The 12,445-nt window shown below is 38.2% G+C and overlaps 2 protein-coding genes across 3 annotated transcripts in view; one reads left to right on the top strand and one right to left on the bottom strand.

The window, feature by feature from the left end:
* Positions 1-271, bottom strand: part of tp53bp2b (tumor protein p53 binding protein, 2b) — a 43,533-nt gene extending 43,262 nt beyond the window's left edge. Inside the window, exon 1 of one of the 2 annotated variants that reach the window (XM_084415998.1) lies at positions 186-271. In XM_084415998.1, the coding sequence (XP_084272124.1) occupies positions 186-257 (72 nt within the window). In that variant the 5' untranslated portion in view covers positions 258-271. The remainder of the gene's footprint in view (positions 1-185) is intronic. The other variant, XM_084415997.1, reaches the window with a different exon arrangement.
* A 1,400-nt stretch (positions 272-1,671) lies between these two features.
* On the top strand, positions 1,672-9,153 carry LOC311294914 (uncharacterized protein). The gene is made up of 8 exons (XM_084416000.1): positions 1,672-2,051; positions 4,718-4,826; positions 4,977-5,098; positions 5,536-5,634; positions 5,744-5,940; positions 6,251-6,314; positions 6,408-6,470; positions 7,688-9,153. Exons 1-8 carry the CDS (start codon positions 1,824-1,826, stop codon positions 8,879-8,881), a joined length of 2,076 nt encoding a protein of 691 aa, XP_084272126.1. The 5' UTR covers positions 1,672-1,823; the 3' UTR covers positions 8,882-9,153.
* The last annotated feature ends 3,292 nt before the right edge of the window (positions 9,154-12,445 follow it).

Genomic DNA, 12,445 nt, shown 5'->3' with positions numbered 1-12,445 from the left:
TGTTTACACCCAAAACCTGAGAGAAAACCACCTGAATCTGACTTTTACTTCGACACTACATCTGTGCTAATCTAATGCTAAGATGCTAATCTGTTATTTTACAATAGCTGCTTCACTTTTACACCAAAAGTTGATCAACATGCGCTTACAGCTCTCGAATAGCTAAAGTAGTTTGAATGTGTTACCTTTTCTGGGACGTGAACATCTGTGCGCCCCCTGCTGGAGGACCCCGGTCTCACGCGGCTGAGTTTTGGCATAATCTCAGCTGGCAACTGTGAGTAGTGTGTCACCCCTCTCACAGGCGCTGCTGGGGTTCTGTCACACACAGCACCCGCACACCATGAAGAAATGTCAGCAGTCTTCATCGGATACAATAGAGAAACCTGTTGAAAAGAAACCTGTGGAAAAGAAGCTTTAATTAAAAATGTAAATGTTTATGTTTGTTATTCATTCAATTGTAAATTCACAGACTTGTTCGTCCATCAAAATCTATCCATTCATCAGTAAATTATGGGTATCTGCTGTGGTGGTACTGGAGGAAGTTCATTGTTCCTGATCTAAGAGAACTTTCTGATGTTGGTGATACTGCATCAGGAACTGATTGGATGATATTTAGGAGCCATCAGTTCTTGATGCACTCCCTTCAGCATCGAAAGAGACACCTATCTTTTCACTTTACAAGTCAGTGAGCAGTACTAAACTATAAGATAAATAGCTTAATATTGTAATTGTTTTGAGAAGTTTGTATAGATATTAAAGCTGCAGCACTAAACATTCACAATCTGTTTGTTTGAGTGGCAAGATTGTCGCTGTTTTTTATTGTATTTTATTGTAGCATTGCTTAAACACATCCTGTACAATACTATAACATATTGTACATTCATTGTTTTGTGCTTTGTTTTTTATTAACAAGTTGTTCCACTGTCTTCAATAAAGTTATAATGATGCTTTACATTTATTTCTGAATAGAAATTGTCTCTGCTCTGACACCAAACCTTTCACTTATAGCTACTAAATACTTTAAGATACTTACCAATTTGCTTAGTATTCTGACTACAGACGATTCTGACACAGTCAGCAACACTAATAGTCTAGTCTCAGACTAGTGCATGTTTGAGCTGTTTTAAATGAAAGCAATTGCACTTACACATCTTAAAATATGCCAGTGCTATTGTTTTGTCTTAAGATTGACATCAGTGATGGATTTTTTAAGGCACATTTTAAAAAGCTACTTAAATATCCTAATCTAATCCCTGTCTGTGAAACCAGGCCTAGAGATGCCACACTAAATGTCATTGCATTAGAGAACAAAATATGGATACATATTTGTTAAATATCTTTAATGTTTTTAATATTTAATAAATACCACTTGGGTTGATATTCTGAACGAAACGACATCTACACATAAATATACCAAATATTTTGGAGGATACAACGTGGCCAGTCATCACAGCTTTTGGCGCCCTCTGCCGATTAATTCATTGCAGCAGAGCTGAAGAGGCCTTGCGTAAAGATAAACATTTATTTTTTGAACAGTGACGCTAGTATATATGGTATAGAAAAGAAAAGTAATATTTACTAGCGAAAATCAGCTAAAAAGCTATCTGTCATGATGAGTTAAACTGCTTGATAACAATGAGCGCTACAAGTAGCTTGTGCTGCTGTCTAGTGGCCGTCAAATGCCATTCCATGGATCAGCACATGGAGTAACTTTGCTTCTTTCTCCCCGAACTGCAGTTTGAGAGCTTGTTGCATTGTCCTTAAACCAAACCCAGCAACTTTTTAGCAAGTTAAAAAAAATAATAAAACCCGGGGCAGCTAATATGAGCTCGAGGAGAGGCAAATGGAAACGTACCAAAAATCCGTACCAAAATCATTCGGATGATTCGCCTTCACTAGTGCGATCAATACTCGATGGACATCCAAACAGTGTACCTGCCGGGCGACAGTTAGAGAGGACACCTCCATCCAAAATTGAAAGAGTCACAACACACCGGCATCCCAGCAAACCAGATGATTCTCCAACATCAGAAAAAGAGCCATGTGGCCAGGTAAACAATCAAACAAACATGCATACACAACGGAGGTATTTATCAGTCGGCTATGTTTACAAATACAGGTGTTAAAAATGCGATTGCTACGTGATGTAGACATTTACTTTTCGTTTAGCCATATTACCCTTTTGGCCTGTCCTCACCTCTGTTTCCAACTTCTTGATGCATTAGCAAATATTGGAAATATACTGATAGGACTGATAGACTGAACACATTTTTTTTAATTATTATTTTGTATGGTTTTTGACGTAATGATTAAATGACCATGACACTGCAACAATAAAACCATGATGTGTTTTATATGTATTCTTATTCTTAATATTTCTGAATGTGTATAATTATAAATAAAATAAAAACAATGTCATATTTACGGTGGCCGAGAGTGCTCTGCAACTGAAAAAACAAACAAAAAAAACATGCAAATAGAAGAAATACTAGCAAATTAAGAAAACATCTTTATCAGTTTGACAACACGTGTGCTCCAAATACTCAAAACACAACCAAATACAGAAATACTCACAACGCAACTAAATACATAAAGGTGCTGTAAATACTCGCAATACAGAAACGTGCTGCAAATACTCACAACGCAACCAAATACAGAAACGCACTGCAAATACTAACGCAACATAATACAGAAATACGCTGCAAGTACTCAAAACACAACAAAATACAGAAATGTGCTTAACATACTCACAACGCAACATAATACAGAAACGTGCTACAAATACTCACAACGCAACATAATACAGAAACGTGCTGCAAATACTCACAACGCAACCAAATACAGAAACGCACTGCAAATACTAACGCAACATAATACAGAAATACGCTGCAAATACTCAAAACACAACAAAATACAGAAATGTGCTTAACATACTCACAATGCAACCAAATATGGAAACACGCTGCAAATACTCACAACGCAACATACAGAAATGCGCTGCAAATACTCACAACACAACAAAATACAGAAATGTCCTGCACATACTCACAACGCAACCAAATACAGGAACGCGCTACAAATACTCGCAACGCAAAAAATACAGAAACGTGCTGCAAATACTCAACGCAACCAAATACAGAAACATGCTGCAAATACTCGCAATGCAACCAAATACAGAAACACACTAACTCACAACGCAACCAAATACAGAAACGCGCTGCATATACAACGCAACCAAATACAGAAACACGCTACAAATAGTCACAACGCAACCAAATACAGAAATACTCAAAACGCAACCAAATACAGAAACGCGCTGCATATACAACGCGACCAAATACAGAAACGCACTGCAAATACTCCCAACGCAACCAAATACAGAAATACTCCCAACGCAACCAAATACAGAAACGTGCTACAAATACTCTCAACGCAACATAATACAGAAACGCGATGCAAATAGTCACAACGCAACCTAATACAGAAACGCGCTGCAAATACTCAACGCAACCAAATACAGAAACGCACTGCAAATACTCACAACACAACATAATACAGAAATGCGCTGCAAATACTCACAACACAACAAAATACAGAAATGTGCTTAACATACTAACAACGCAACTAAATACAGAAACGCACTACAACGCTCACAACGCAACCTAATACAGAAACGCGCTGCAAATACTCAGCGCAACCAAATACAGAAACGCACTGCAAATACTCACAACGCAATCAAATACAGAAATACTCACAACGCAACCAAATACAGAAATGCACACAACACAACCAAATACAGAAATACTCACAACGCAACCAAATACAGAAATGCACACAACACAACCAAATACAGAAATGCACACAACACAACCAAATACAGAAATGCACACAACACAACCAAATACAGAAATGCACACAACACAACACAACCAAATACAGAAACACGCTGCAAATACTCACAACGCAACCAAATACAGAAACATGCTGCAAATACTCACAACACAACCAAATACAGAAACATGCTGCAAATACTCACAACGCAACCAAATACAGAAACATGCTGCAAATACTCACAACACAACCAAATACAGACAGTTTTGAGTATTTGCAGCTCGTTTCTGTATTTGGTTGTGAGTATTTGCAGCACGTTTCTGTATTATGTTGCGTTGTGAGGATTTGCAGCTTGTTCCTGTATTTGGTTGTGTTGTGAGGATTTGCAGCACATAAAGATGTTTTTTCTTAATTTGCTGGTGTTTTTCTATTTGCATGTGTTTTCTTCAGTTGCAGTGCATTGAGCTTTCTTGGCCATCGGAAATATTGTTATAAATTTCAAAGATTAATAGTAGCCTAGATTATTTTTCTTTTTTTTTTACATTGTTTATTTTTTTTGAGTGGATTTTTAAAAAAAATTTTTTGTCTAGTTTAATAAAGATACACATTTATCACATGAGAATGAGACAAGTTGAATGATTATTAAAACAATATATTTAATAATGTGTGAATAATATTGTTGAGGTAAAAAATAGAATGATAACATTCATATTAATAATTATGAAGTAAAAGCTAGCATTTTGGCTTTATCTTTAGATTTTACTTGACATTAAAAATACTTACGTTATTATTTTAGCTTGCGATAAAACTATGCATTTTATTATTGTTTTAGAATTTTCACATTTTTAAGATAATAACATTTCATAATTAGTTCATTCTTTCCAAGGAAACAACTAAACGCATTTCTTGCAATGGCTCAAATGATGTTCTCCAGCAGCCCAAAGTTAAAGATGAGAGGATGTCCATCAGGAGGTCTAGTTCTACAGCTGCATCAGGTGATTTCATTTGATCACTGGCATAAGAAATCAAATTCACTTATCTCTCGGTTTCTAAATTTGTAAGTATTGATATCACACGACATATATGCACTGGTTCTTGTTGAGTATCATATTATTGCTTTAACATTCTCTTTTATGGATATACAGCAATAACTGGGAATGCAGACCCTGAAACCTTCATCCAGGGAATGCAGGGATACCAGTGGACAGACACAGACCTGGAGTTTATCTATCAAACCAAATTGAAAAAGCAAGTTCAACAGGCGCAGGTTAATGAATGCATATTTAAAAAAAAGAAAAATTAGCGCACACTAAAAACGGCCTACTATTTAAAAACAATACACGTTATGCAATGCTAAACCATTCCAACTGTAGCGAGTGGTGTCATGTTGTAATCAGAAAGAAAATATGGTTATTTACTATGTTTAATCCAATGTTTTTGTCAAAAATTAAAGTTTATATGTTACTTATTAATTTGCATGTGCACTTTTTTGCAAATATAATTTGTCACCTGGTATTCTTTGAACATAGAAATGTTGCATACTGTGAATGCATACTGCATAAATTAGTAGTATGGTATTATGATATTTTGAACATCCTCTCTTATTTTTCCCATTTATGCTTGTACTGATCATCTGAATATTATCATCATAAGATTTTCTTTTTCAAGAATTGAATTGAACCAAGAGAACGATATTGTTTACAGCAAGAGTTAAGCGACATGCAGAAGTCTCTGAAGAGCACGAAACAAATGCGGGACATGGCCCTTGCTGCGCGTGACAAAATACAAACAGAGCTCTCTAAGGTCTCTGATACATTTGCCATGCATTTTTCTCTTCAAACGTGCCATTTTAATAATGTGATACCTATGAAACACCTGTCTGATCTCAATACTTGTGGTTCTGGTGTTTCAGGTGCCGTCGTGCGAACGGATACAGCAAATTTCCATGGAAATACTTAAGAGGCACCACAGCTCTAGTCAGCTGGAAGGGCTTGATTTTAAAGCTCTTATTGCTAAACTGAAGGTTGCTGATGTGCATTGTACTACTGCTGAGGAGAAGACAGAGGTCAGCATACTCAAGACGGTGGTGGAAAAAGCACAAGTAGTGAGGTATTAACCCAACAACTTGTACACAGTGGTTTTGACATTTTCGAATGGTACTTATGCAAAACTCGTTAGCATGATGCTAGGATATTGGCATGCGCTTGCTAACATGTTTTGGATGGTTTTAAGAACGTTGCCCACCCCAAACCCTTCTTGTCTCGTTCAGTCAGTGTATGTCTATGGGATGTTCTTTCCAGTTTTATATTGTCCACCAGGAAACTGTTAGCTCAATTGCTAATTTATCAATTCTACACTTCTCCTCAACAAGCTAAAGCAGATTAGCAGCATTTTAGATTTACGTTTATTTTATTTGTAGGGAAAAGGTGGAGCAACTCACGAAGGACATTGAGAAGGACAAGGAGAACATCAACCAAATCAAGGTGATTGCTAGCAAGAGCATGTCCTCATTGTTTGAAATTAGTAGGTTTAAAGTGTTAAAAAAAGCACTAGAGATGATCCTTTTTTCCGCGAAGGTAAATGTACATGCGCTTACATCAGAAATATCTGCACTGGAATCCAAGATGTCCGGTAAAGAGGTTAGTGGATCACTTTTAACCAATATTTGTTATTGATACTATTAGCACTTTGCAGACATTCAAACAAAATAAGACTTAAAGGGATTGTTCACTCTAAAATTAAAATTAAGTCATCATTTACTGACACTGGTGATGTTCTAATGTGTCGCCCTGAAAAAGCACACAATTTGTGAGAAACGCAACATGAAATACAATGCCTAGAAATCTGTGTACTTTCTTCACTGAATCCAATATCACCGGACTGGAACTCCGTTGCGTGATGTAAACGCAGATAACGTCTTGTTACGACAAACACAACTGATATGTTCACCTCAGAGAAGAAGGGTTCCTGGATTGTATTTCATGTCTCGTTTTTGTTAATCTTGATTTCTCACAACTTGTGTGTTTTTCTGTGCGAGTCTGAGTGAACTGTGACACTAATGGAGTCTCATGAATGCACAGTCGAGAACAGAAGACCCAACAGTCAAGGTCAGGAATTTTGTTAAATAATACATAAAATTTTGGTATGTTTTTTTCCAAACTCTATCGTATACTTATGGTGGTTGAGGAGATTCCCCCTTCCATTTAAAAGTGCTTTGAGTGCAGAGAAAAGCGCTATATAAATGTAATGAATTATTATTATTATTATAATTATTATTATTATTATACCCCCAGAACACTTACATGAATATACAACATGTGTCGCATGGGATCATTTTGTGATACTTTTGCCTCTTTTTAAAAAAAGCTTGACGCTGGTCGCCATTCACTGCCATTATATGAATGAGCGTGAGCGGAACATAATTATTTTCTTCTTCTTTTGTTCATAAAAGAAAGAAGGGCATATGGCATTAGAACAAGTACATTATGACTTAATTTTCATTTGAGGGTAAACTCTCTAAGGACCGTTTACACCAAGGGCAATAACTATAATGATAACTATAAAGCTTTAGTAATCGTACTAATTCTATGAGAATAGTCAAGACAACTCACAAGATTTAACGATAACGACACAGAGGAACAATATAATTGAATCACTTTCAGAACTATTTTTTTAACAATAAAAACATTGGCAGCAAATCAGAATCCACCTGACTTTAAAAGAGCTCAAGCATTGAAAGCTGCAGACAACAAATCTGGAGCACGCTTATAATAAACTTTATCGTTCTTGGTGTGACCGGGCCTTAATCTGTAGCTACAAATTTATAGTCAATGACAAATACTTTTGGCTCGCATAGGAGGCACTTCAGTCAACTAAACCACGGCAAAAAGTCCACAGAGGCCCTAAAGCCTCCGCTGCCCCTTCTGCCCCTAAACCCCTGAAAACCCCTGCAGTCCAAAAACTCTCCAAACAGCCTGCTGCTCCTTCTACTCCAAAACTCTCCAAAGATCCTGCTGCTCCTTCTACTCCAAAACTCTCCAAAGATCCTGCTGCTCCTTCTACTCCAATACCCTCCAAACATCCTGCTGCTCCTTCTACTCCAATACCCTCCAAACATCCTGCTGCTCCTTCTACTCCAAAACTCTCCAAAGATCCTGCTGCTCCTTCTACTCCAAAACCCTCCAAACATCCTGCTGCTCCTTCTACTCCAAAACCCTCCAAACATCCTGCTGCTCCTTCTACTCCAAAACCCTCCAAACATCCCGCTGCTCCTTCTACTCCAAAACTCTCCAAACATCCCGCTGCTCCTTCTACTCCAAAACTCTCCAAAGATCCTGCTGCTGCTTCTACTCCAGAACCCTCCAAACATCCCGCTGCTCCTTCTACTCCAAAACCCGCCAAAGATCCTGCTACTCCTTCTACTCCAGAACCCTCCAAACAATCTGCTGCTCCTACTCCAAAACCCTCCAAATCTCCTTTTGCAGCTTCTACTCCAAAACCTTCCAAAAATCCCACTGCTCCTTCTACTCCAAAATTCTCCGAACATCCTGCTGCTTCTTCTACTCCAAAACCTTCCAAAAATCCCTCTGCTCCTTCTGCTCCAAAACCCTCCAAAAATCCCACTGCTCCTTCTGCTCCAAAACCCACCAAACCTCCTGCTGCAGCTTCTGCTCCAAAACCCACCAAACCTCCTGCTGCTGCTTCTGCTCCAAAACCCTCCAAAAATCCCACTGCTCCAAAACCCTCCAAACCTCCTGCTGCTGCTTCTGCTCCAAAACCCTCCAAAAATCCCACTGCTCCAAAACCCTCCAAACCTCCTGCTGCTGCTTCTGCTCCAGAACCCTCTAAACATCCTGCTGCTTCTTCTGCTCTAAAAACCTTCAAACATCCCGCTCCTCCTTCTGCTCCAAAACCCTCCAAACCTCGTGCCACCCTAAAGGCACAGACTGCCTCAAAACCCTCCAAAACCACCACTGGCTCAAAGATCCCGGAGGCTGATGTTGTTGGCCTCCGCCGCTCTAGAAGAATCGCTGCTAAGAAAGAGAAGTGAAGAATTTGCTCAGAAATGCTCTATATGAGTAAAGTTCACCTCAGGAAGTCTTCTTCATGTGTTCTTACTCTCATTTATTACAAGCCTTGTTTTACTCTGCAATGACTTAGTTTAGACTTTTAGACCTAGAGGAAATATTGTGGTGCCCTCTAGTGGATATTTTGAGCTTAGAGTTTATGGACACTCAATGGTGGTTATTCACAAATCAGATGTACTTCTGTCAGAATTTACTTCACAGTTTAATGAAACTACATTAAAATGTCTTGAACATTAATGTGTTTTCTGTTCTTTTCTCCACGTTAAGAGTGTGTTTTCTTTGACGATGAATAAATGTTTTTCAGACATCTGGGTTATGTGTTGTAGAAAGCCCTGGCTTCTTCAGAATGTCTGAGAAGTTCAGAGTGGTCAAGTTTTGGAACATGGGTGCTTGAACTGGATTTTCCAGCAGGTGGCCTGCTTCTATACAAACTGTTTGTTTTAGCTATGTAGACTTTTGACCAGATCCTGCTCCTGGAGAGCCACTGTCCTGCAATGTTTAGCTCCAACCCCAATTAAACACACACGAACCAGCTTATCAAGGCCTTGTCAGGAATACTAGAAATTTCCAGATGCGTGTTGAGGCAAGTTGGAGCTAAACTCTGCAGGACATTGGCCCTTCAGGAGAATTGGCCCTTTAGACAAATACTTTTTCATAAGATCTGGACTAACTCATTTCTTTGTGGTGCTTTCCTTTCCTTTACAAAAACTCACTACCACAAATAACTAGGATGTTCTGGTGGCTGTGAGGACATTGCTGTGCAATTGCTGAAATGTTTTTGTTGGTTGTTAGCATGTTGCTATTTTCCTGTGGCGTTTTGGGCGCTTTCTAAGCTGTTTTAGAGTGTTGCTGTGTAGTTGCCATTGCATTGCTGTGTGATTTAATAACATGTTCTATGTTGGTAGTTGTTAGCGCATTGCTATTTGGTTGCTTCTGCATTCCGTGTGGATTCTTGGACCTGGTTAGATGGTTGTTAGTGTATTTCTTAGTGGTTGCTAGTGTGTTCTGGCTGGATTTTAGGGTGTTCTGAGTAGTTGTCAGCGCAATGCTAATTTACCTACCAAGTCCTTAGCGTGCTATATGAGACGGCTTTCATCTATATTGATCATTAGCTTTATATTACTACAAGTCACACTTAAGAGCCATTCACACCTAGAATGATAACTATATTAGCGTTCACACCAATGGACAATTTTGTTTATCATGAGTACGTTTGCAATTTGTCGTCTGATGCTTTAAATGCTAAATGGCTGTCAATGTTTTTATCATTCATCAGCTGGAAAAAAATCTTTCTGAAAGTGATTCAGCGTTATTGTTCCTCTGTGTTGTTATCATTATAGTTGTGGTGTGGACTTCCCTATTCAACTCATTGAATTAGAATGACGATTAAAACTTTTAAGTTATGTCCCAGCAAACACAGAACGTTCCCCTAATTATATGTATTTGGTTCCTGTTTGATTATTTTTTTGGGGGGAACTAAATTGTAATGTTCTGGAACATTCTTTTTAGGTTTTATTCTTTGCAACCATAAAATAATGTTCCCAGAACGTTGCAAGGAGGTTATTTTTAAATAACCAAAAAATATCTTATACAGAATGTTCCCTAATGGTAATTTTTAGGTTATTATTTTGTAACCATGTAATAATGTTCCCATTATCGTCTTTAGTGTGAATGGCTCCTTCACAACTCATAAAGTTAGTTTTGATTGAATGTTGTTGGGGATGATATAATGTTGATTATTTTGTGGTGATTTTTACCTCATTATAATGTTCAGACTGGAATTGTACACACACATAAATGGTTGGAACATTGAAGGACTGTAGAGGAAACACATTAACGCTTTGCTGACTCAATCAGAGTCACCCGTTATTGTTGGCTTAGAAAAAGTGGATGAGAGACCGAGAAAGAGTCCAAATGTGGTTAACATATCATACGGCAGGGAACAACTTCCACAGGGCTTACATCAACAGATTTCTGCTGGATCAGTTAAAATCGGCGTTGAAGCCGGGTACACTTTCAAAACAGTTGATTTTGGAAATTTTGTTTAAGTTTTCTCAACGCTAATGTCTTCCAGACACTAAATGGTTTCAGACTGTACTTCATCTTCAGCATTTCAGAGAAAATACAAGTTTGTATCTCACCAGCTTTGCTAATCACTTTCATAACATAAATATAAGGGCTTTCGATCAATTAAACATTTGAATGCAGACATTGAGGGAAGGAAGTTCCCCCCAATAATTAGAAATGACCACACTAAACAATATTTTATATTCTTGATATTGCTACAAGAAGTTTTAAAAGTTGCATTTTTAGGCTGCTAGTGGTCTAACAGCGCTTGTCAATGTCAAAATGATTGTGATGGCTAATCAGATCAAAGGAGGCAGGCCTTACTGTTCACAGAAGAGTGTGCGAATTCCAACGCGGCACTTTAAGTGGTGAAAGAGTGTGTTGTAAGTAGCTAATTTAAGTAATATTTGACAATTAATTATATAATATTTGACAGCAAAAGACAGTAATATCCAGTGATGCAAACTACTCAACTTTTTTTAATGCAATTACACTGTTTCCAATTGAACACATGCTATTATTCCAAACGTCCTGCTGCTCATTCTACTCCAGAACCCTCCAAACCTCCCGCTGCTCCTTCTACTCAAAAACCCTCCAAACATTCTGCTGCTCCTTCTACTCCGAAACCCTCTAAACCTCCCACTGCTCCTTCTCCAAAACCCTCCAAACCTCCCGCTGCTCCTTCTCCAAAACCCTCCAAACCTCCAGCTGCTTCTTTGCTCCAAAACCCTCCAAACATCCCGCTGCTGCTTGTACTCCAGAACTATCCAGTCCTCCTAATGCTCCATCCACTCAAAAACCCTCCTAACATCCTGCTGCTGCTGCTTCTACTCCAAAACCCTCCAAAGATCCTGCTGCTTCTTCTACTCCAAAACCCTCCAAACATTCTGCTGCTCCTTCTACCCTCAAAACAAAACCTTTGGTCCCCCCAATGTTCAAGACATGGTAACATCCTTTTTTTAATGAAATTGATTACTTATTTTACAATCTGAAGACTGATCTTTTCTTTATGTAAACCTATCATATGGCTTCAGAAGTTTTGGAATATTATTCATAAGTTGTGCGATCAACTACCTTATGCTTTTTTTTTTCATTTTTGGAGCTTGACACCAAAAGGTCACCATTCACTTTCATTAAGGAAAAGGGCAACGTGAACTTTCTGCTAAATATCTTATTTGTTTTCCATTGAAAACAAAGTCATTCAGGTTCGGAATGACACGAGGGTGAGTAATTGGTGAAACTATTTTATATTTTTGGATGTACTGTGCCTTTAAGAGGTTAGAATGGGAAGTTAGATTTTTTTCCAGCCTTTTACAGACAGACATTGGACAGTCTTCGCATGATATACCAAGATAGGATGCTTAAATATTTGAGTGAAAGATGCCTGCAAAAAAATGCCCAGCTGTACCAACAAGCTGTTTCCAGACCCATCAAAGGCCTTTATAGAGAGACAGAACAGA

The sequence above is a fragment of the Rutilus rutilus genome (assembly GCF_951802725.1).
Source record: "Rutilus rutilus genome assembly, chromosome: 8".
NCBI classification, from domain to species: domain Eukaryota; kingdom Metazoa; phylum Chordata; class Actinopteri; order Cypriniformes; family Leuciscidae; genus Rutilus; species Rutilus rutilus.
The sequence above is the reverse complement of the archived record's forward strand: the minus strand, read 5'-3'. Positions and strand labels throughout refer to the sequence as shown.